Here is a 26,613-nt window from a genome sequence, read left to right on the forward strand (position 1 = left end):
TAAGCGCCCCTCGAAGAGGAGTCGTTTAGCCAGCGGCGACTGGTTTCTCTCTCGTGGCGCGCAATTTATATCTTGAAGAGAGACCGAGATAGCAACCATCTCTTCCATTCGCATTGTTTCCATCCAGTTTCTGTTCACGTGCTATCGGGATTGGACTCGCGTCTTTGAATATTTCGCGGCGTCACGCTCGTTCATCACGTGGAACCGTGCATTGCCGCGCTGCTTGATCGCGTTCCACCTTCAACAAGGGAGTCTCTCTCTCTCTCTCCACTCGTTCTCCGCGTCACGCGTTCGCCACTCGCACTCGTCGAGACATAATTAAGTGACAACGAGCCGTTTAAAGAGGCTGTAAACACGAAACGCGGCGGCCAGCACCCCCTCATTAAGGGAGCTGTATCCTCATCGTAAATCGGAGGAACTCGCTTCCTAATTAAGGGCACATGTGGACCGAGCCTTGTGAACCCGTGCAGAGGATTTCTTTCGAAACTGATCATCTCCCCCTCCTTTCGATTCGGACTCCTAGGATTCGTTTTTCGCCGGTGATTTACGCGGAGGTGGTTGGACAGAAGGGTAATTTCAAAGGGGGAAGTTAAAATGGAAACAAGGAACGAGATGTTTTCAAAGAAAAGATGAGAATAAGGTGTAGAAGATTAAGAATTGTGGAAACTTTCTTTTTCCAACCAATTACAATTATAAATTAATAAATATTAAAGATGCAGTATTAAAGTATTATCTATCCTTTTTAACGCTCAAGTTTCTTTTAGATTCACTACGATTCTCGTTTATTTCGAATCATCGGTGTAGATACACGTCGAGTGAATCTTCGAATGGTCGATTCAAAAACTTTTCTTCAAAAAATTGGGAAAACAAGGAGTAGCTTACTTTACATCTGCGAGAGGAGGATGCATCGAGTACGTGTCGTCCAGGTTAGCCTGGTATAGACCATCGAGGCGAGAGCTGGCCACGACAACGGTCTCGTTGGGCGATGCGCACCCCGGGTTCAAGGCCAGCCGTGGGTAGGAGACAGATCGTCGCGGATAAGAGCAGCAAGAGAGGTATAACGAGCGCGCACCAGAGGTCCCGTCCGTCTTTTTCGTCCCTCTCTATTCCTCCATCGCCTCTTCGCTCTATCGTCCCTCCGTTTCGCCTCGCCTCGTTCGCTTCTGTTTCTTTTTCTCCCTTTTCCCCCTGGTTCTTCGTTTCCTCCCTTTTCCATCAGATGCGTCATCTTCGAGGCGCAAGCTCTCCTCTCCTCTCCTCTCTCCTCGAGAGGAGAGAGAGTAGGACGATGATTTACGGTCTCGAGCCTCTTTCCATCTCCTCTCTATACGCGAAGGTCGAGGAGGAGAGCCCAGGACCTTCCCTCCGCCGCCCTACCTGGCCGATCTTTCGAGCTGGTTTCGCCCGAGTGTATATACGACGCAAGAGGACGACCGGTGCACGCCTTGCCTCTTCCTTCCTTCCTTCGTTCGCTCGCTCGTCTGTCTGCCTGCCTGCCTGCTTGCCTGCCTGTTCGTGAAAAGTAAACAGCGAGCCGTGGCAACGACTTGCCGTGGTGTTCCAACGCGTCATCGTTGCACCGCCTCCCCTGGCCTCTGGCTAAATAGATAGAGATAGAGCAGACCAGGTAAAACGCTGTTGAAGCTCTCTCTATCGAGAGAGGTGGCCAGGGACGCAGCTCTTTCTATTCTTCCATATGGTCACCTTGTTAATGCCTTCCAGGAATTGGGCGATGTGCCTCATCCGCGAGAGGTTCAAGATGCAATGTAGAAGGAAGGGTTGAAAGGGTTTCTTTTTTGCGAGGATTTGAGAGGATGAAGGTAGATGAAAGGATTATGTTTTATTGGCAAGTGGAGGAAGAAACGATAAAAGTATATTTTTCCTTCTTCTTTATAAAATACGATAAGAAAATTATATATTTTTAATATATTGTATTTTAGTAATGAACCGATGGTTGGGGAAACGTTTATTTGGCCTTTGCTATTTTACAAAGTTGTTGAAATGAAAAATAAATAGGGGATAAGAATTTCTTCCCTTTCAACTTTCTCTTCATGAAGATATTCAAAGCCGTTTCAACGTATTCATCTGTCAAAGATGATTTTGCGAATTTACTATAGCGCTCGGAGAGAATGACTTTGAGATAATTCGAAGAAAGGCGCAGGGGTTCTTGAAAAAATACGCGAAAGTTGCATTGAAGTGGTGAGTCGGCATATGAAATGATTTCTCGAGAAAAGGTGAATAGAAAAGGGGCGAAGAAAAACTAATAAAACGTCACTTCCTTCAACGCTGTGAAATAATAATCCTCTTTATCCAGCACATCCTTCACGAATGCTATTCATCATCACTCCCACCACCCTTCAAAAACTTCAAAAAATTTAAATTTACACAAACTCTCGTTATTTAAATTCCTTTCAACGAAATTCAAGATTTATTCAACATCAATTCAAATTTATGTAAGAAATGAAATTTCAACGAGATACCTATAAGGATATAACCGAACAAATTACGTCCAAGTCTCGTTTGAAACACCTTATTATCTACTGAAAAAACTCGTCGCATCCACGCCATAAATAAAACACAATGCACGAGCTTCCTTCGATCACGTGCAAATCTTCCCAAATATTCACGCGCAACAAGACAATTCCCTTTCTTATCTCGATCATCGCGTTCCCATAAACAAATTTCCAACCCGCAAGATGATTTCGAGGGAACGAACAATACCAGCAACGATCGACCGTATTCCCGAATCCTCCTTCTCGATCCCCAACCCTTTTTCCAACAAGAAGAGGAAGAGAGAGAGATTCACAACCACCGATTGGCGGTTGTTGCGGCCCTGTCAGACACCAGCATCGCAAAACGGCGCTCGATAACGTCGATAACGCACGAGTTACGAGCGCCATACACAACGTCGTCCGCCCCGAAGGAAAGGAGTGACGACGGCCCCAGCCGGTTGGAGGAGGAGGAGGAAACGCGCTCTGAGCGGACACGCATCGGGCGCGTCGTTTCCGCGGGAGGAACGACGGGTCCAATTAACGGGCCCAACGAATCCATAATTCACTCCTAATTAATTAGCGTGTATACACGTGTACGTGCGTGTACGGAGAATACAGAAAACGGAAGGAGAAAAAGAGGAACAAGAGGGAGGGAGACGAGGGGGGAGAGGATCGAGTTTGCGCGCGAGTCGAGGGGGGAGAGAGAGAGAGAGGGATAGGCGTGACACAGGGCTGTGTAATCCTTTCCTGGCCGCGTTTACTCGTGCCCAACGAGGAGACGAGCGAGCTGTAAACTCGCCAGCCAGGACAAAAGCGGCTGCGAACCGCCTCTGTCCTCGTGGCACACCGCGCTGCCATTAACCCCTGGATTATTGTTTCGCGGTGGAAATGCCGGTAGTTGTGCGCTTGCTCGCTCGCCCAGTGACGCGATTTCTAACAGGGGTGGAAATGTCACGCGATGGAGCCGCGATTGCCGGAGAAAATGTTTCCAGATTTATGCTCGGAGGGGGTACTTGAAGTATACCTCGACACTTTCGACGAAAATGGAATTAAATCGTTTCTCCAAGTGGAGGTAGGATACAGATTATCAATAATACAGATCGGGATATATTTGGAAGTCTTCACGAGACAACTTTCTTGATTTCCTCTAAGATACTGGCAATCGAGATTCTGTTAGGAGAAGGAAATCATGGAAAATAATATTCTCTTCTAATTTTTAAGCCCATTATTGTTCGAGGGTGGCTCGTATACTTTCGACAAAAATGGAATTAAATCGTTTCTCCAAGTGGAGTTAGGATACAGATTATCAATAATACATATCGGGATATATTTGAAAGTCTTCACGAGACAACTTTCTTGATTTCCTCTAAGGCAATCGAGATACTATTAGGAGAAGGAAATCATGGAAAATAATATTCTCTTCTAATTTTAACCCATTGTTGTTCGAAGGTGGCTCGTATACTTTCAAAAATGGAATTAAATCGTTTCTCCAAGCGAAGGATACAGATTAGGATACAGATTATCAATAATACAGATTGAGATATATCTGCAAGTCTACTGGCAATCGAGATACTATTAGGAGAAGGAAATCATGAAAAATAATATTCTCTTCTAATTTTAACCCATTGTTGTTCGAGGGTGGCTCGTATACTTTCGACAAAAATGGAATTAAATCGTTTCTCCAAGCGAAGGATATAGATTATTATACAGATTAGGATACAGATTGAGATATATCTGGAAGTCTACTGGCAATCGAGATACTATTACGAGAAGGAAATCATGGGAAATAATATTCTCTTCTAATTTTAGCCCATTGTTGTTCGAGGGTGGCTCGTATACTTTCGACAAAAATGGAATTAAATCGTTTCTCCAAGCGAAGGATATAGATTATTATACAGATTAGGATACAGATTGAGATATATCTGGAAGTCTACTGGCAATCGAGATACTATTAGGAGAAGGAAATCATGGGAAATAATATTCTCTTCTAATTTTAACCAGAAAATCATTCTCCAGAAGAAGCGTGTTTCCCGTAATCTCGTGTTAACGCTTCCCTGGATTCCTCGGTGTCCTCCGTGCTCTTTCACGCCCTCCTCCGTTTATCCTGGGGCTAGTGTTTCACGAAGGATCGAAGAAAGAAGAAGGCGCGCGCGATGTCGCGTGATCAGGATGCAGACGGTCAGTAATCGCACACCGGAACACGCAACCGGTATTTCATCGAGGCGCTCCCCCTCCAACCCTTAACGAGGAGAGAAAACGGGCCAACGCGCGAGGTGTCAACTTTAAAGTGGATCCCAATACCCGAACCACTTCCTTTGCTGGTGAACTCTCCTCGGGTTTCACCTTCGCTTCGACTTGAACTCGTTCGACTGGACGAGAAAAGGAGGGTAAGGAGGAGGAGGAGGAGGAAGGTTCGTCGTTCGAAGTTGAAAAGGAGCTCACCGCACGTTGGCCCGGAACTCTATAGCTTGTAGTGTTCTTTTTAACCTCTTTTTCTCTTTGGTTCCTCTCTGCGGTTCTGGGCCCGGTAACACGAATACGTGTTTGTTTTCTCGCGATGTTGAATAGCGTGCATCAATCGTTGTCGTATCCTGTTCCCGAGTCGAAGGTTCTCCGTGATGGAAATACAGAAGACGAGGTGTGAAAGGATAGCCGTGTCTTTCCCTGTTTCGACCTTAAATTCGACGTGAGAAGATATCTAGCCTTTTGTCATAAGGATGAATCGCGTATTACCGAGTTTATTTTATACGTGTACGTTTGATAATGGATTGAAAGTTTTAAAATTGGCATAAAAACGAATTGAAAATCACGAAACGAAAATATTGAGCGATGGAAGAACGAGGAGCGGGTGTGGATAGGATTATTTTACGTTAAATCAGCAAAGTTGAGGATCAAGGATGCGCAGGAGGATAAAATTGTGCGTGCAAGGTTGTTAAGAATGCCGCTTGATCGAGAGAAGAGAATCGTTACGGAGCCACTTAGACTTGTTACAAAGTTGTTAGAAAGTAATAAGAAAGTTCTGAAATGTTACCTGGAGGAATTGCGAGTTTCTACAATATTTAATCCGACAATTATATCCTCTACCTTCTATAGAAACATTAATCGATCCGAGAGATATATCCGTACCTTCGAGAACCAAAATCGTTTCCAACGATTTAAAAAACATTTTCCTACGCGTGATGGAAAATGTTACCCAATGATATTTTTAGTTATCTTTGGATCGGTGATATATAAATAACCTGCATTTATCATCGCTTCTCATTTGATGAAGAAACCAGCACACATGACTGATCCATTATTCATGTATGCCCGAGCCCAGTGATTCATTCTAAATGTCTCTCGGTAGTCAACTTAAGGTTGAGTTCTTCCCATACACTTCGAAACGATAGAATCGAAGCGATAGAAACCTCGTATATTTCATCGTGACGACCACTTCACTTTCGATGCGCTTATACGTTTTTAAAACGAGTACGCATCCTCGCATCATCATCATCATCCTTTTCTGTATATAAAAATTCATATGAACGTTTAAAAATTCCAAGATCCGCTAAATCTCTCTACGAGCTCATCGAAATAAAAAGAAATTGTCCCGTTACGAAACGCCATGATCACGTGCCTTAATTCCAGAACGCGGTTATACGGAGCGATCTTCAACGGAGCTCGTATATTTAGCCGGCTCCCGACGTAGGCGAGTATCAGGAATACCTCTACGCACTTTTTACCTGGCGCACGATCGGTCGCGCTCGTCGCGATTACGCTCGCGCGTGTCACGGAAAAAGAAATTCCGGTGTTTGCGCGCCACCGCGCTGCCTGTCCCAGAATAAGATATATAGAGTTTATTAGAGCCGGTTCGCATGGACGGCGCATGGAAACGTATATAAAGCGCGCTTTATAATCGCATAAAAGGCCCCACGACTGGTGCGTCGCGAGCGCGTATCGCCATGGGGCTCTAATAAATAGTTCCGGTTATCGGTCCTTTCGCGACTTGCCCCACTTCGTTCTCTCTCCTCTCCTCTCTTCTCTTCCTTCTCTTTCCGTTTTTCTTCTCCCGTTTGTTCCAGTGTTTCTTTAGTCTTTGGATTATCTTTTTTTTTTATATGTACATTTTGTTTCGAGCTCTTTTAAAAAATGTAGGAATTTTGTGATATTTGTTGAGGTTTCTGGTGAAATTCGTCAAATTCGTTTTGTTTGGAGGGTTTATTTAAGGTTAGAGTAAATGTTATATTGCTTGAAAGGGGTGGAGAAATAAAAATTTTATTGTAGATCGCGCAGGGTTTAATAAACTCGTCTTTGTATATACGGACGTCTGCGAAATCGAGTTTTGTTTTCGCATTCCCTATTCCTTTGGCTGCCCTCGGGGTTGCCGCATCGGCCAATCTTAGAAACGCTCGCAAACCGCCCACCTTTTTCTCAAGATAACATTGAGAAACGAGTGTTGTGTTCGTACGAACGCCACGGGCGCCTCCGAGCGTGGCTCGGTCGGTAATATCGTTGAGCGAGACCAGAGGAGGTTCCGGTTGCGGCGGAGTAATATGGAAAAATGGCGACCGGTCTCATAAAAGTTTAGCACCAAGCAGAAGAAGAACGTTTACAGGGTAAAGTTTTGATAATTTTCTTTCTGCGTGGAAAAAGCAGTTTGTCGTGGTGTCTCTCCTGGAGAAAATGTTTATGGAGATACGATGGTGGGGATCGTTTTAATTTAACTTGAATGTGAGATAGAAGGCGAGTAGAGATAATGAAAGTTATTCTCAGACACTGGAGGCATGTCTTTTTTCTTTTCTTTTTTTTTTTAATAAATTAAACTTGATAAGGTGTGAAGTTGAGAAATTAATTATTATTTTAATTCTACCGATAATACTCGTATCATATGACGAGTTTAATTAAGCTCGTTAAGTATTTTTACGATTTATGTCCTCCTAGAGCTACAAATACATTTGTCGATCTTATAATTTCTTTACGTTTCTCCAAGTTAAGAATTTATAATAAGATTTTAAAAATATAACATAAAATAGTATTTTCATGAAAAAAAGACGCGCAATATCAATTTACCAAATCCAAATTATCATCTCGCGCCGCATTAATTATCCGAAATGAGACTTCATACTCAAATTTCCGGATCCGCCATCTGTCGATGCAATTTCGAGATAAAGAAAATTGCAACTTCGAAATCCCTCATTACCTATCCCTTACATTCATATATACGGTACAAAGAACAATCTTACACGGCTTGCAAGCTGCATAGACCACGCTTCGCTCCATTCCGCTCGCGGAATACCTGCAAATTTCCTGATGCGATCGTTCGATTGCCATTTTAACAGCGATGCGCCTCGTCGATAAACGCGTCGAGTCGAATTCGCGGAATCGCCGGGCAACTCGGCCGGAAACACGTTTCTACAGGATGAATTCGTCGATCCTGGAACAATATAATGCGCGCTCGATCCCGTTACTTTTGCCGAGCGTCGGGTGTAAATTACGAACTCGATATCGATTGGAACGGCGGGGGGGAGGAGGAGGATCCATTAATCACGATTTTCCATTAATCCAGACTAACGGGTGCGCGCCCATTGATAAGAATCTTTCGGAATGATTCGTTCCGATTCGCGAGTATTTAATTCGAGGACGGTTACCACTATCGCGCCATGGTTTGATTCAAATTTACGGGCCACTTTCGCGTAGCTTTGGACGCCAGCGGCGTTAATTAATGGTGGGGCATCCGGTTATTAGCGCGGATCGTGATTTGTGTTTACACGGATCGCGTTAATGACCGCTTAAACGCGACTCTCGGCACGCTTCTACGCGGGACGTTTTATGGGGACCACCGTGCTAAAGCCGCGAGTTTATTTCCGGGTAACGCCGATTGATCCGTTGTATATTTGCATGTTGTTCGCTGGATAAAGTTCTAGTTGTTCTCTTTTTTCTGGGGGAGGGGGGATATCCGGGAAATGAATAAATTTTGGCGTTGTTTGTTTGCGCGACGAGTGTGGATTTAGGCAAATATTTGAGATTCGAGTGGAGAGAGAGTTTGTTGTTTGTGCGCAGTTGATATTTGCATTTGCAGATTTATATGGGATAATTTAAAATTTAAAGGATCGTGAATCGATGCAGGAAAAAAAAAATTATAAATTAATTTAGAACCCTTTGAAATTTTATGGTATCCTATGTAATACGTGATTTTGTAAAGAATAATTATAATTGGTTATATATTGCACAACTTGGGAGGTAGGAAGTATAAAACAATGATAAGTAGGTAGATAAAATAAGATTTAAGACTTGCATAGGTGTTCAGTTATGTATTGTAAGTGTTAAATAATATAACTTGTACGTTACATTAACTCTTTGACAGGGTAATAAAATTGCAAGGATTTCAAAGCAGGCAACATAGGAAATTATTCTTTCGTCATCAAAATTCTTGGAACTTTATAGCTTTCAGCTTTTCATAGCCAATAAATCTTAATAATTGTATTACGTGTGGTAACATTTAAAATATGGAAATTACAAACTATTCTTTATAGCACGCCCGTGTCTTTCTCAAGATTTACTATGAAAAGTTTAAAAGGTCATAAAATATCGCATGAAAATCATTTTTCCTCCCCCCAAAAAAACCCTTTTAAAATAAATACATTTGCCCATTTTGATATCTATAACAATCGAACCGTGATTAAGAAGGAATAACAATTTTTTTACTTTAAAAAGAGCATCGAAGACACGGAAATCGGGTATCGAGGAACAGAGAAAAAAACAAAAGTTTCCTGTCAAATTAAATAAAATCTCCCTTCGTTATTGCACGGTGCAAAGTATCAAAAGTATAAATCACTATAATCGCGTCATCGTGAAGAGACGGAGGGGAATCGGCGATGAGATCGACTTCCGTGGAGATTGAACGTCAAGAAAGGATCGATCGACGCGACGAAGAAACACCGTGACGATTTTTCATCGAGCACGCGAGAGCAAAATCCGCGTTTCTTTCGCGAGTCTCTCCCCTACTAACGCTGTGCTCGACGTATATCTTCGTCCCGTGCAAAATGTTTGGAGCGACAGCGGACATATTTTACCTGTCGTTTGTCTGCATCGATTCGGTCAGTGCTTCTCATTCGATCGATCGATCGAAACAAGCCGGGATAATTTTAATTAATGGCCGACCATTTATCCTGAATCAACATGATTCAACATTTTCGATATCTTTTTCTTTTTCGTAAAATCGCGAGAAATGTAGATTAATTCTATTTGCCGTTACAGCTGTTAATTTATTACGTGGCAATACGTTAAGCGTATTTTAATATGCTTCAATTATTTGAATGAACGCATAGTTATATAAATTAATTGGAAAGTTAGAGATCGAACAGATAATATTCACATTTTTAAAATTTGTAACTTGCGTCATTTCCTTGATATTTGGAAGCGATATAAATTTGCTTTCTTTTTTTTTTTTATATTTCGAAAAAATGCAGACAAGAGAAATTGTTATGAAAAAAAAAAAAAAGAAAGAGAAAGAAAAAGGAAAGAAGAAATAAAATTCAATTTTGCGACGCGTAGGTAGAAATATCGATGTAGGAAATATCACGTGGAAATTTTTTTCTCTAACGTTATTACCGAGACGGCGTTTACAATGTGAAACGATAATTTATTAACGTCGTTATTTTTAATATGCAAAGCGTGAAACTTAACCACGAAACGTGATATCGAGGTGGAGGTGTAGTGTTTCAAAGTAGAGACCTGTCTGTTAACTCTTCCTTTGCTCCCCTGATATATTTTTAACGCTTCGTCATTTAAACCCGTACAAGATGAGTTTCTGTACTCCATGGATGTTGCAAGTAATTTGAATTGATTTATGGAGATATATACGCCGAGGTTTGGTACACCTTTACGCCGTTGATAACATCTCGTCACATCCTGGATGTTCTTTTTCTTCGTTTCCAGGAATCCTTAACCAACTCCGGCGACTTATCCTAATTTATTTAAATTACATACAATAAAATACCAGCACGAACTGGTGTTTACTCGGAAACCTTTAATTCCACGTAATTTCATTCCGAGCAAGTAATTTCCAAGTTTAAATTTTTATCATTGCTACGGCTACGTACGATTAATCTTTCGATACGATTTTACTTATTTACCCGTGATTACTTATTCCTATAAAAATAGCACGATTTGAAAAATACATCTTTGTTACAACATTCCTTAATTTTCGACAAATTAAAAATTACGAAAATAATAGTTTAGCATTAAGAGATATTTTTATTATCATTTCTTCGATTACAGATTATGCGATCAGATTCCTTGCATCCAAAAAAAAAAAAAGAAAAGAAAAGAAATTACACCGCAAAAGCCTCTCAGCGTGTTCCGTATTCGAAAAACGCGCCAACAATTTACCCTCTGACAGCGGCGGGGAGCATCTCGAATCTCTGGAAGGGTTGCGTTCCGCCCAGGAAGCTCCCTTCAAATTCTTATCGCGGCTCGCATTTTTACGATCCCTCTCACGCGAGAAAAATATCTCGTATATTTTTCAAGATCCTCCCCCTCCCCCTCCTTCGAAAAGGATTCCACGACCGAAATACGAAATCGACGAGGCAAATATAAAAAAAAATGAATAAGTAAAATAAGAGAAAAAAGAAGAACAAGAAGAAGAAGAAGAAGAAGTGAAAATAACAGGAGAAAGGAAAAGTATATATCGGAAGAAGAAAGGCCGAAGCAGGGGGGAGGAGGGGAGTAAGCGCGAAATAAAACGAGCTTGTGTCGCTCTGTCGCCTTCCCCACGCTCTTAAATATTTTCTCTATCGAGAAAGGAGCATCCTCGCGACAGACCTCCCGCGGCAAACGCGGGATAATTTATGCAAAAAACGTCGACGCGCATATATATATTCGAAAGGAGGAGAAATATAAGACAGAGAGGCGGAGGAGTTTGTGGGCCCGCGAATAGAATTTATTCGACAGAATTTATTCCTCTTTCGTGTCTTCCACGAAAACCCGTAGGTCACTACTCGTGTTCGCCTCTCCCCTCCCCCCTTTCTCGCCATCCCTTCCCCTTGTCCTTGTTCCTCCGCGCTGTTGTAACCCATCGTCGTTTCCTTCGGCGATTTTTATTCCACGGTTGTCGATCCATCATGCAACGACGCGTCGCGCGACGGGACGCCGATTCGAAATTCCGCCTCGAGGTTGTGTCTCGAGTCTCGGCCAATCAGCAGGCGTCCACCGTGGACTTTGCCATTCCAGAGAGAGAGAGAGAGAAAGAGAGAGGGAATATCGAACGTTTGACGCGCGCGTTTCGTCTATAATTAACACTCTGCCCCCGATCGAGGTCTTCTCGGAAGGAATTAATTTCGCCGTTTATGGGGGAGAGGGATGTTCCATCGTTCACCTCCCGTTGTTTATTCGCGATGAATTATAAACGATTCTCGCGACCAAGTTGGAGGCTTTTTGCCGGTTAAATCGGGCCCGTACGTAGTTTTAAGGAAATGGGATGCGGTAGAATGTGCACATTTTTATCCGGCCCCGATAATTAACTTTTTCTTGCTCTCAGGGATACTTGTTTTAAGTGGTGATGAATTTGGAAGATTGAATTTTAATTAAATTTCAGCGCAGGTATTTGCATCTTTTTTTGTATTTATTGTATTGACCGTATAAACGTTTATTCGAGAGTTTATTATTGGATAGAATCGTACATGTAAAGAAATACTAGGGATATTTAAATATTTGGGGAATATTGAAACAATTAAATTTCGGACAAATGAAGCATTATATCCAAATAAGAAGATATCGATCGATTCGCGAAAAATGGAGGATCGGAGATGGCTCGGATAAAGACGAGGGATTTTTATTTTTCATGGAAGCTTGGATAGCACGCTGGCTATTCGTCGCAAAGGTTGGTATTTGCCGGCGAAAAGTGGCTCGTTTTCCGGCTAGACTTGCAACAGGTGTCTAGACTTTTGCTCGTTTTGCCAAATATTGTTCGAAATAGAAAGAGTTCTCCATGGTACGTAGCTGTAACGTTTAGATAGGTGGCTACTTATTAACCGAATGAATTAACGTTAGTGGAATGGAGATTGTGCCTCCACAATGCGGAGAAATAATACCAGAATTTTTTTGTTACTGCAGTTTCTAGTACGTTTCGAGCTTCTTCGTTCTGTGAAAAGCACTCCAACTTTGTTTTCAAAACTTTGCGAGCAAGGAAAGTTTTAATTTGAGCGAAACATTAACGTTTCAATCTCGATGAGACTAAAATTATATACTTCTACGAAACACGAATTTGATGATAAATTTTCACGTCATTCCCTTACTTTCCTCCGACGAAATTTTCAAAGGATATTCAAAGATTACTCGCGTGTTGAAAATTATTTAAAATTATTGATTTATCTCGAGCCGAAACCACGCTTACGAAATGCGACGTACGTCATCCACGTCATCAAGATACAAGTAAATCGCATGGCGAGGAAGCGATTTTCAATTTCCTCGATTCCCTACTTAACCACTGCGATAGAGCCCGCTTTCCGCTAAATACAGCAGGCGGAATAATAACGCGTCGAAACTCCATTACGATTTCAAAGGGGGCTCGAGGCAGACAGCGGTGCGCGCGAAAGGATTAACAAGTTTGTTTCAGCGCGCAGACATTCAGCGAGCCGATATACGCTCCCTCTCTCTCCCCAGCATCCGACCTCCCTTGCACGAGCTTCAATTATTAACATTCCGCGTCGAACCCGCTCCAAGCTCGTATTCAGCCTGTCCCGCGGCGCGACTCGACTCGACTCGCGCGCGTCTACCTAGAGAGCACAATGAGATAAACGAACGAGAGAGCGGAGCTAGGACGCGGGAACGAGACAGTCGCGAAACCTGGCGAGCGATTTCGTTGTTCGTGTCCCTGTTCTATACCCCACTCCACCCCCTTTAGCGAGCCTGTTCTCCGCTTGAATTCGTGATTAATGCCTGTGACGCGCGATTTGATATAAAACCTGACACCGTGCGCCGTCAGTTTTGCCAACTAACGAGCGCGTCGCGAGCACACCACCACCTTATCCATACCTCGCCATAAATCTCCGCGATCGGTTTGATTTATGCACCTCTCTCTCTTTCTCGGGGCCTCTAAGATTTCTTCTTTCCAATTGTGCCGAGTCTTTCCTCTCGATTTGCGTTCGTGATATGAGAGGAGAGAGAGAGAGAGAGAGGTTTGAAGGATTTCACAGGGCGTACATTATCGTTGCGATACCGTGAAACTGTAGGTCGAGAAATTAAAAGTTTATTTAAGTGAGAATGGGAGACACGTTTGGAGAATCCCTTTCAAGATATTCTTTAATAGCTGTATTTTCATCCTGGATACATTTATTTATTTGTTGGAAGTAATTCTTGGAATTCGCTTTTTACAGAGCAAGTATTTTTAATAGAATGTGAAAGAATAAAATTTGTATATATTTTGTTTAATGCTTTTTGCATGATAGGTATAGAGCGAGTTAGCTGTAGCTATAAGGAATTGCAATTAAGGAAAGGCTCTCGTATATACCTCGTCCAGGAATATGCCGAATGTTTATTAGCTATCAATCATCGTATAGCTAAAGATTTCTCGGATATATCTGCCAGCTATATTAAAGTTGTGGAAAAAATTCGTAAATAATTATTTCAAACGGCCAAGAATACTGTAATGCAGGTAATCCTGATCTTCGTCAATTTTGAAACATCCGTTTTCACCGATACAGATCTGTGAAAGTATAAAAAATCCGAACCTATAAATGGCCTTTTCCTCTGCAAATAAACAGACGAGCCATCGCGAATACCATCAAACCATCGTTATATAATTTCCTCGGATATCAGCCAGGAACTATAATTACAAAACTTTATAACTATCCAATAATATGACAATAATAGGGATCTTTAATTAATCCAATCAACCAACTTCGAACAACGAGGCAAAATCTTTTGATTCATATTTCCAATCAATATGCGTACATCTGTTTCCATAAATCCATCGAATCGGATTCGTACTTTTATGCATACCGATACATTTTCCTCTGAAGCAACACGGTATCCGGAATGCCGGAGCTTCATCTATGAAACAGCTTGCTACAGATGGCCTTTGCAGCCTAAGAAGATGAGGCAACGCGAGCCCTCGAGCCCTTTTCACGCGATTTCCTGACGCATCCTCTTTGAGAGCACCATGGCTCGTTCACCATGAGTTATGATCACCTGGCGTCGACAAATTGGCCGCTGCTCGCGCGCGCCGATCAGAGAGTATATAGAAATCCTTGCACGAGAGAGAAAACGCGATGCTGAGACGAATCAAGGGGAGGCTCTCTCCGTGTCCTGGAATGATTTCTCATTTAGCTTTTAGATGCTCGAGAGCGCGCTTTGATTCTCTCGAGCCAAGTATTATCCCCCTGATGGCTCGTCGATGGCTCGTCGGAATGGAATGGAATTTAGTTTCAATTACGGTTTGTTATCTTGAGTGACATTGTATTTTGACAAGATATAGGAGGGAAGCAACCCTTTCGCCGCGTCACGCTCGATGCTGAATGCACTAAACTCGAATCGGAGAATGCGACATGGTTTGCTCGCGATTCCTGGTTTCGAATCTTGATTTTATAATTATTTGTATCGGGAGTTTGTAAAGATAGTCTTTCCGTTTTTAATCTATATTTTGTTCGTTGCTTTTTAATTCAATTTAATTTAGTTCATTCGTTTTTTTCGTTGTTTAGGTAAAAATTACAATTTCTTGGGAAGGTTTGTGGAAAGTTACGTTTATGGCTAATAATGAATATATAACATCCCACGTACATTGCACAAAAATAATTGTAAAGATAATTTATGGCAAATTCGAATCGTTAATGTTTAATGATATTAAGATTCCACTGCAAGTCGTTTCGATATAAATTGAATTGGGCTATGATTTAATAATACATGACTAATTATAATGCTAATTATCCCACGGGAGTATATGTGATACACTGTGAAGTCTGTGAAACTATCAATCAACTCGTTATTATTGCAATAATAGCTGGTATCCGAACATTTACCACGATTTCCATACAGAATTATTGGTATGGCTCTCATTGTTTCGCTGGGAATAATGGAGTACTTGCCCGTACTCGATTAGCAAGAATTAACGTTTGGAATATTCATTGGGGAAGAAAATTTTCCAGCGTGGAAAGAATTATTTATAATCCCTGATGGAAAATTTGTATTTTTCTAATTTAATATCTCGTGTTTATTGGTTTTTTTTTTTTTAAGTCTTAATTTCATACGTGACCAAGGACGCCCGCATTTATCAGCGCCGTTATGAGCGTGTGACTCAGTGGAGAAAGGATCTGTTGACAGGCTGGACAGCTTAATTGGTTAAAGCAGTCAGGCACGGGTGAAAGAAAAATTCGAGTTCGAATCCCTGCTCGGAAATCCAATTGGTCGGAGAAGGCCTTCTCTTCTTTTTATACCTAACATTCTTTCGACGTTTGTTTTCGTACGTGACCTATCAACCGCTTTAAAAAATTGGTCGTGACTGGGGAAAAAAATTTATACGAGCCGTTTTATCACTTTTGTATTCTTAATTTATCTTTCGGAGATACTTTATCGCTTTCATTAAAAATTCTGATAGGAATCGAGTATATTTGACATTTTTATATTTCTATATGAATATTAATATGTAATAATAATAAAAAATAATAATAATAATAATAATTTTGAAATATCTTCGATAATAATCCCAAAGAAAGAAATAAAAATTCAAAGATTTCTCGTGAACGCTATATGATTCTCAAAATTTTTATAAATGAGAATTCATTTTTGAAAGTAACAATATTTTACTATAATCTATAAATTACACTATATTAAAAATTTATTGAATACATATATTATCCTCGAATTTGCTTCCTATTTTTCTTATTAACGATTTTATTAATATTTAACAGAACCCACATTTTGGAAATCCTTGCACTATGGAACAATATTACGAAATATATGCAAATAGAAGTTAAAACCCAACCGATTAAATGTTACATCGCGTAATAACCAGTATCAAAAAGACGAAGAACCACCCCCTTAATAAAGCAATTCTTCAAGAAAGACTAGACCAGAGGCTACCATCGCTCGAAACCCTTTCGAAACAAAAAAAAAAAGCCCTCCCTCGCAATCAGAGGAGACGTCCCAAGAAAAATTCCCTCGGAAATATTCTCGTCCCGCCCACATCCCAGGAAAGAAACCCAGAAGAGAGGAAGAAGCAGGGCGCGGGATTTGCATGCGAGAGAAATAAATCATAAGGCAAACAACGCCGCCGCCAAACGCGAAACGCGTATTCCTGGCAAAAGGAGGGGAGGGGCGAGGTCTTTAAAACTGATTCATTACACGAAACATCCCCCTTCGTTTCCTCGGCCATTCCCGCGAAAATGTTCCTTAATGGGGAATTATAACGGGTCGAGAGAGAGAGAGAGAGAGGAAAGCATCGTCTTCATCACGAATCTCGCGTTTCTCGAGAAGAAGAAGAAAATGGTGGTGGTGAATGGTGAAGCGTGGTAAGTCACGTAGAGGCAAGGAGCGGCAAGGTGAGGCCGGAATAATAAGCGAAGCTCGTTCCCAAGCCGGGTATCGCGTTCGAAAACGCGATAATTTCCAGTCGTGGGCCAGCCTGGACGCGTCAATAAGCTCTGCACGTTGTTGTTGGACGATTAACGATCGATCGATCGAATCGCGCGTGACCGTGTTCCGGTATAAGGAGAGTCGAGTGTGGTATCCGCTTGGCCGGATGAATTACGATGGTTCGGCCACGTGGCGATTAATAATCGAAAAGGTGTCTGTTTCCGCGTCTGTTTTTTATCTTCCGTCTGCGAACGATGCATTGTCTGCGTCGAATGCGTTTGTATTTATTTGTGTACGATAGTTAAGATCGGTGCTGTATAGGAGACAATGATGGCCATGTTTAATTGAATCGGTTGTAATTGCTTGGAAATGGATTCGTGATTCTTTTAACTCGATTGAGAATGAAAATAGTTAGAATTAATTGAGAATATTATTGTTGTAGAAAAACTATTAAAATAATAAGTTGTTGATTGTTTAGAATCTTGGGTGTTGCGAAAGACGATTTAGTTGTCGATGAATCGTGAGATTCACGAGCAATAAAACAAAGATGATGACTCACGTGTTTCCAAATATCGAGGGAGTATCGATAAGAGGGGTGGCTAAAATTAAAAATGCGATGATTATGTTGATCGATACAAGGTGATTATATCACGAAAATGCCGATTAAATTCTACCATTGAGACGTCACGAGTCGACGGTTATGAATATCGAATTCTCATTCCACTCGGTTGATCTTTTCTCTGTTGAGAATGCTGCCATGAAAGGGTGGAGAACGCGCTCTTTATACGTTTCTTCTTCATTAAAAGCGGCATTGGTGAGTGCCGCGCATTCGTTTCGAGACGACGACGATCGACTAGCCACTTGCGAATTGCAACATTTAAAAAAAACTAGAGCTTTTAAGGATCCTTGATTCTCGAGGTCTTCTCCCTCGAGTCTCTCATCCTTTCGTTTGAATACCATTGTTCATGACGAAAGAATGGTTTAAAATCGCGAACTATAACTCGAATCTTTCTTCCTTTCGTTTGAAATTTACCTATCGACAGACGTTGCCCAAAAATAATATTTACATTCTGTGTTAACATGATACAAGTTGAGATTTAAATTGTTACAATGTACTTTCTATTTGAATTTTTATCCCTAATGTATAATTTTTTCCACTTACTTTATAAATTCCTTAAACATTTACATACTTCATGATATTTAAATCTATTCTTCTCGAAAACGTACAACATTTATGCAATAAACCCCCACTTTTAATCTTTGATAGCCAATAAATTTTACGAATCGCGTTACGTATAGTATAAAATTTAACACGTAAAATAAAATTATCCTCTCGATAGCTTATAAAGCTTCTCTTCAAATATACTTGTAAAGTGCTAAAACCAAATAATTGCTCGACGAGTATTTTTGTCTTCTATTATCTGTTGCAAAAGTTAAAATAGCGACTAATAAAGTGTTCCAGACCATTCATTCACCGTCCCATAAGCAATGCGCGACGATTATTCACAGGCAATCAGTCAGCGTATAAACTAGCTTTTAAAACGTCGAACCGGAAGTCGAAAGCAGGAGAGAAAAGAACACGTATCCCGTCTCGGCTAGACAGCCCTTTCTCTCCTCCCTCCTTCGATCCTTCTGTTCTTTCTCAATCCTTCCATTCAGAGACAGGTCTTCCACGTCGGTCAGGACCGCGTTCTCTTCTTGATCCTTTCCTCGCGCGTGTCAATCCACATCCCGGCCACGAGCCACACACGTAGCCAAGATGAGAGCGAGGAGGAGGAGGAGAAGGAGGAGGAGGAGAATCGTTCCTCGCAAGAAGATGCAACAGTGGCGGGTTTTAGGTCTTATAAATAGCGGCGCGTGCTTTGGGGTGCTAGCAGTTAACAAACGGTAAAACTAACACCGCCTCCTACAATAACATTTCGCTCCGGTCACGTGTTTTCCGCGGCTCCGACTATTATAAGATCCACCGACTGTCGTGGCTGCTGCTGCAGCAGCAGCAGCAGCACACTCCCTCCGTGACTTTTCGTTGCGCGTTAACCTTTCTTACTACGTACTATCGTCGTATATTCGCTCGCCGTGTGTCTCACTCCCTTCTCCGTTTCCTCCAATTTTCCGTCTCTCTCTCTTCCCCTCTCCTTTTCGTTTTCTTATCCGTTTCTTTCCTTCGTGAAAGACATGCACGGCGTACCAATCGAGACGAGTTCCTTTTCCCTCCCTATTCTGCACGAGTGTGCGTATCCTCTCTCTTGGTTTGGGATCCTCCAGCCAAGGATCTAGCCTCTTTGGACGTTGATTTATGCGGCAGCCACCTGAACCCCGCGCCCTTCGTGTTCGTTAGGGTCGCAGACAGCCGCGTCTTTCGGCGGCCTCTTAACGAATCGAGATTCGGCGAGTGGTTATGCAAATACGAAGGACGGCTGATCGTCTCTAGATTCGCGTTATATAATGTTATGCTAGTTTGATGTTTTTTTTCTTCTTTAAAAAAAAAAAAGAAGCGGTGAGAAGAACCATTTCGTTCTCGAGTTTAATTAGGACCACCGTAAAGGGATTGAACACGTTTTTGTTGTATCCTGTTGGAGGGATGGGGAAAGGATTTTATTGGGAGAAGTGATGGCTGATTATGGGGCGAGATAGATGATATGGGGAAGAAGGATTCGTTTTAAAAATAATTTAACGCGGTTGTAGAAGGGATACGATCAAATGAAATGGGAACTTGTATGTGTATATGTAAGAGGCGTAGATGAATTTCAAAATCAATTAATCGAAAAGGAATATCTTAAAAACTTTTAAAATATTCATAATTAATAAAGAAACAAACGTGTATTAATTGAGATACGTATGAATTTCGTGATATTTTTCAACGTTATTATTGATCTATTATTTCAATATTATCCATGGGAGAAAATTAAGAGGTTACGTTGTCGGGAAATGAATTTAATCTCTAAAATATCGGAAATATCGAATGATACGAATAAGTTTTTAAATCTTTCTTCGTGAATTCTTTCGAAGAATCGAACAGACATCACAAGCCTTTCTTTCTTAAAGCAGAGTTTTATCAGTACGCTCCAGTTATGAATTGGGTAATAATAATAGTATTCCAAGAAATACGATTGCAAGAAAATTGAAAGATAACGTTAACGTCCATCCATTATTCTAATTGATACGCATACATTGTATCAGCACCAGTTAAAACATTTCATGTTTGACCAGTATCGGTGACATATATTAGCGGCAAACTTGCTAAAACTTGGAGATAACATTGAAAATTACTCGCATTACTTTGAATATTTTCTCGCTTACGTTAACCGAACGAATTTGTGCGTTCCAGAATCATTTATGCCTCCTATTTAAATCGTGTAAATTTTCTTAAAATTTAAAGCAACGTGGAAAATTTGTTATTTGAAACGTAATACAAAGGAATCCTAGGAGAATGTTAAAAAGTTCAAAAACTTGTTTTATTCGTAACTAACAGAGGTAACAATTTTTTGTTGCAGGCCGGAGTAATGCGACCCACACAGAAGTAAGGGCAAGCAATCAAGGAAAATGGGACTCGTTCGACGGACGAAGCTGCTTCCCAGCCGAACGATGGCTCCCCTGTTATCATTGCTGGTGCTCGCAGTATTGCCAAACGTGCGATTAGAATCGGCAATCAATCCAGTGAGTAACGTGGGCTCGGTATCGAGCGGTTCCTCGTCGTCCTCGTCTTCCTCCTCCTCCTCGTCGATGGTGGGCGGCGTACCTGGCAGTGGCTCGTCTTCCGGCAGCATGGTAGGGTCTGGTAACAGCGTGGTCGGGGGTGGCAGCAGCGGCGTTGGACACTCGTCCCTAGGCGGTGGAACGGGAGTGAATGGAAACGGGCGTTGCGAGGAGATCACGATCCCGATGTGTCGAGGGATCGGGTACAATCTGACGGCGATGCCCAACGAATTGAATCACGACAATCAGGAAGAAGCTGGGCTGGAGGTGCATCAATTCTGGCCGTTGGTGGAGATCAAATGTTCCCCCGACTTGAAGTTCTTCCTGTGCTCTATGTACACGCCGATATGCTTGCCCGAATACACCAAACCTCTCCCCGCTTGCAGAAGCGTCTGCGAGAGAGCGAGGGCCGGTTGTGCGCCGTTGATGCAGCAATACGGATTCTCCTGGCCGGAGAGGATGGCGTGTGAACGATTACCGGCCCACGGTGACCCAGAGAATTTATGCATGGAACAAGACAACCATACGAGCAGCACCGGATACGGATCCGGTAACGGAGGAGCAGCGAGCAGCGCGCCTTTGCCCGCAGCACAACCGCGCCCGACCAGGCCGTCGAAGACGACCCAACCACCGCGGTGTAGGCCAGGGAAAAATCAAAAAAACTGCCAGCATCCCCCGGGGGAAAGGGCGAGGGATTGCGTGTGCCGGTGCAGGCCACCCCTCGTACCCCTGGGGGCGGGGGGCACGGTCATTCCGGGACCGATAAGCGGCAGCAGCACCGGAAGCATAGGCAACGGGGCTGGGCTGGCAGGCATGGCCGTAAGTGGGGTCATACCGGCGCCACCGATAAGCATCGCCAGGAACATCATTCAGGACATTGCAGGAGTACCGAATTGCGCACTCCCGTGCCACGGGGCGTTCCTCACCTCCGAAGAACGAGGGTTCGCGGCCGTGTGGCTGGCTCTGTGGAGCGGCCTGTGCGCCGCAAGCACACTCGTGACCGTCACCACGTTTCTGATCGACACCCAGCGCTTCAAGTATCCTGAGAGACCGATAGTGTTCCTGTCGGCCTGCTACTTCGCCGTCTCGATCGGCTACCTGTCGAGGAGCGTGTTCGGCCACGAGGAGATCGCCTGCGATGGATTGGCACTGAAGTCGAGGGCACAGGGACCGGAAGCCTGCGTGGCCGTCTTCCTGATGATCTATTTCTTCGGAATGGCGTCTTCGGTCTGGTGGGTGATCCTGGCGTTCACCTGGTTCCTGGCGGCGGGTCTGAAATGGGGGAACGAGGCGATAGCCTCGTACTCCCAATACTTCCATCTAGCAGCGTGGCTAGCACCGGCGGTCCAAACGTTCTCGGCGTACCTAGCCGGGGGAGTGGCGGGGGATCCGGTGGCAGGAGTCTGCACGGTGGCCCCGGATGGGGTGCGGTCGTTCATTCTGGTGCCGTTGTTCGTGTACCTCCTATTGGGAACGAGCTTCCTTCTGGCGGGTTTCGTGAGCCTGTTCAGGATCCGTTCGGTGATAAAACGTCAACCGGGGGCGAAAGCGGACAAATTGGAGAAACTGATGATAAGAATTGGCGTGTTCAGCGTCCTATACACCCTACCAGCCGGGGTGGTGTTGGCCTGCCATATGTACGAGACGTCGTTAAGAAACGAGTGGCTCGATTCGCTGGCGTGCCCCTGTCGGCCAAGAGCAAGACCTCTCTACTCCGTCCTGATGCTCAAGTACTTTATGGCGCTCGCGGTAGGTATCACGTCAGGCGTGTGGATCTGGAGCGGCAAAACCGTCGACTCGTGGAAACGTCTGTGGAGGCGCTTGTTCAGCGGCGGAAGCGGCGGAGGCGGTCACGGAGGCGGTGGAGCAGGTATGGTAGCAGGCGTGACAGGCGTCAGCGGAGGTATCGGCAGCACCAGCATCAAGGGCGTAGTAGGGCGTGTAGGAGTGCCGTATCCGCCAGCTCCGGGGCCCGGAAGCGCTCTACTCCCCCCTGGCAGCGTGGCCAGCGCGTCCCAACATCATCTCCATCATCACGTCCTCAAACAACCCCCCCTGTCGCACGTATGACGTCACCAGTCGGCGGGAGGCGACATGAACACCGCGGGCTGCGATCAGCAGCAGCAACAACAGCAATCGGTGCAACAAGAGAGGCCTTCCGCCCTTAGTAACTACGGGCCCATTTAGCCCTTCGCCTCGGCCTCGCGCAGGCACACGCCGCACACAGCGCCCCATACGGCGCCACACACGCCACACTCGGCGGCCACGATATATTCGAGGAGGTCGTTGGCATCGACCACAGGCCCCCTCACTCCAGCGCACGGACTCGCGCCTTCTTACACCCAGGCGACCGAAGTATGAATCGATCTCTGATAACGAGTTATTCATCGTTGTTACGACGTTGAAACAAAGGGAGGAAAGGGATCGGATAGATTCGTGCGTTTCTCGGTACCTCCGTGGTGTGGCTGTTTACGACGCGTGTCGAACAACCTCGTCGACTCGCGACGGTGCTTCTCGATTACCCAATATACGTATTAGCCCGTACGTGTCTTTTCCGTGGGTCTCGAATCGTCTCTTTTGTAGTTTTTACATCATTTCTTAACCTGTTGTGTTGTATCTTGTAGATTAACGGGTGTATCTTGTATATCCGATTCGAAGGAAATTTTCTATATATAATTGGAGGACGTGATTCGAATTGAAGCGCGGAAATAACGTATCAAACTTCAAAGCGTCGACACTAGAGGGCTACGATTCGGAAAATGGCGCTCGAGACCGGCTGGTGTAGTGAGATTGTGATGTAAGTGCGTGGATCGAATGTAGTGCAATGAGTGAGTGAGTGAATCGCGCAAATGGAACAGCGTGCAAGAAAATTCTCTCTTATTCGTATCTATCTGTAATCTTTCTTACTTATATACCGTAGCGGAACTCGTAAAGTCCGCATGTCCGTCTAACGTGTATCGTCTCGTCTATTTATCTAACCTAGCCATAACAGAAGTATAGGTGTAAACACGGACTTTCTATAGATGTCGTTACTTAAAGGTTACGGCGGTGGTCCGGCATTCCAAAGTGCGTGTTTTTTTGTAATTTCATACGATTTTTTAGTCAGAGCGAGCAAATGTCGGTTTATAAGAAAAGGAAGGGTCGACTGATCATCTCGAGCGATGAAAGTACTCATAACCATGAATACAGGCTCACCGCCGTCGATCGTATGAAGTGCGACGAGCAAGTGTATAGCGCAGACGTATAAGGGAAAGAAGAAAAATGTGGAGAATGAAGGTAACTGTAAATATTATTCTTAGATTTTTAGATAAAAATGCTGTAAATATAAAAGAGAAGTGGAACAGAAACGATCATCAAAAAAACGATTTATCGGTCGACACGAGTGTTGTACAGACGCGAGCATTGCGCAGTCGCGGTAATGGCGCGTTCCTTTTTACGCATATATTGTAATTCGTAGTCCGTGGAGCTTTGATATTCGTTTAGTATCTTTCGAAGAAAATCTTTCGTCGATGAAAGACACGATGTAAAAATGTGAAGAAATCGTGTCGAAAACTTGGTGCAATGAGTAATGCGTATCAAATAACAATACCGTAAAAAAAGCTTCGAAGGAGCCGCTAGTCTTGCCGCGGGCGAAGGAACGCGTCAATCGTGAATGCGTCGAGAAGAGAGAAAATAAAAAACGTGTGCTTACGGTATGTATACATACGTTAAAACATGATTTCGGATGCCGAACATGTCTTTTTTACCGCCGAACGAAAGCCCCCCTTAACCTTTATCGTTTTATATATATATATATATATATATATATATATATATATATATGTATGTATGTATGTATGTATATGATATATATATATATATATACATACGCGTCTTGAATATAGCTGACAAAAAAAGAAGTGCAGAGATTCCGAATAAGATTTGTTTTATATCTCGCATGGTTTTCTGTCTTTAATGGAGACTTGAATCATGCATATACGCACAGACATATACGTAACAGACATATACCTACATACAGATTCACATACTATCGATACACGCAAATACACTGTCATACATGCTCGCATATCATCGTAGAAAAAAGAACATGAAAAAATTCTGTGTATTCTGAGATTAAATTGTAGGTAAAATGGGGGAAAAAATTAAGACAAATTAAGACAAATTAAGACAAATTAAGACATACACATCTCAAGTGTTTTTTATATCCGCGCAATAGACAAGTAGCTGTTGACAGAGTGCGAAATCGAATAAATAAATAAATCGTTAAGTACATAAAAATATATATATATATATATATAATATAAAATATATATATATATATATATATATATATATATATATATATATATATATACGATCGTGGCATATACGAGATTTCATTACAAAGACGTGCGTGTTTCTGCGATGTAATGTCGATATTTCACAATTTTTCTAATCGTTGGAGGAAAAAGGGGAGGACTAGAAGGAGAAATACAATTCCCGAGACCGCATCTCGTGTTTCATTTCTATTCTGTTCCTTTTCACGGGACATTTCAAAAGTGTGACTGTGTGAGATGAAGAATTCTTTCAACAACTAGCAAGAGTGAAACATCTCGGTTATGTACTTTTTCTATTTCCACTTCGATGCTTGCCTTTTTTAACAGTTGTTGGAATTTTGCGAACGACCCGCGAGATGTCTCGTGAGTGGTGCAGGTGGGAACGTGAGTGCACGCGGAAAAAAACGAGAAAGATATATGTATAAGAAATGAAAAGGAACGGAAAGAAACAAAAGGACTGAAAAACGATAACTGCCTCAAGCAACTTAAAAAAAAAAAAAAATAATAAAATCACAATCCGTATCGCAATCCGAACGGGTTACCCCTGCCAAACGAAAACGTACACGTGTAATGTTGTAAAGTAGTGAGAGTAAAGAACCTTTAGTGTCACATATCACGCCAAGCTGTTACGAGCGAAAACGGACAATGTCGCGTTCGTGAACGATCAGTGATGTTGGAAAGAGTGAGAAAGCATAATGCGATGGAATGGGATGAAATGAGATTGTCGAGATGGTAGTAGTGAGAAGAGAGGAAAAAAGGCGGGAGAACGAGACAGAGGGGAAAGAAAAAGTGAAAGAGTGCGCTGCTATCGCAATGGCAGAACGATTGATGCGACGAAAAGAACGAACGCGACGTTAGAAAAACGAAAGAAAGGAGTTTATAACGAGTATTTGTAAGCCACTTTTTGTCACGATGATTGTCAATAAAATGGAAAATACTGTGTGTAACGAGTGTGTTCCGGAATTTCATCCATCAAATTGGTTCACGAGGTATGATTCTTTTATTTTTTTTATTCTTCAAATTTTTATAGCAAGGAAAGATATATTTGGAATTTCGAAATAGTCGTATCTCCCTCTATTTTTCTTTTGTACGTTTTCCTCGCTCAGCTTTTATATTCTTTTTTCTCGAAAATATATGAATTCTCTTGTTTGATTCGATTCTACGTTCGACCGCCATTTTTGTACAAGTTTTTTACGTTGCCATAGTAATTAACCGACGACCGATGATCATATCGTTATACATATGCATATATTGAAATCAAAATTGTATACGATTTTTAATATACTTTATTATTATTTAAGTTCCTTGCGTTCATTGCTTGGGTAACCTAAAATTATTCCTCAATCCTCTCAATTGTTCTTGATTCTTCTCTTTAATATTTAATCTTTTAGCAATTTTTTTTACATAAATTCAAATTTCAATTTATAATATATGAAAAAAGGTAAGTTAATAATAATAAATTAATCGACATATTCAGAATTTATATTATTTGAAGTGAAATTAATGAAAAATAAATACATTGCAGGTAATCATTAGAAAAACAACATAGAATTGAATGTTTT

General features: G+C 42.4%; 1 protein-coding gene across 1 annotated transcript; it reads left to right on the forward strand.

Annotated features, from left to right (window-relative positions):
• The first annotated feature begins 560 nt into the window (after window positions 1-560).
• On the forward strand, window positions 561-26,351 carry LOC107993049 (frizzled-2). Its single transcript, XM_028664432.2, is given in 3 exon segments — window positions 561-1,055; window positions 20,534-20,560; window positions 20,563-26,351. Coding segments are annotated over 3 exon segments (2,340 nt in total). The 5' UTR covers window positions 561-985; the 3' UTR covers window positions 22,806-26,351.
• The last annotated feature ends 262 nt before the right edge of the window (window positions 26,352-26,613 follow it).

The sequence above is a fragment of the Apis cerana genome, linkage group LG10 (genome assembly GCF_029169275.1).
Source record: "Apis cerana isolate GH-2021 linkage group LG10, AcerK_1.0, whole genome shotgun sequence".
NCBI lineage: Eukaryota > Metazoa > Arthropoda > Insecta > Hymenoptera > Apidae > Apis > Apis cerana.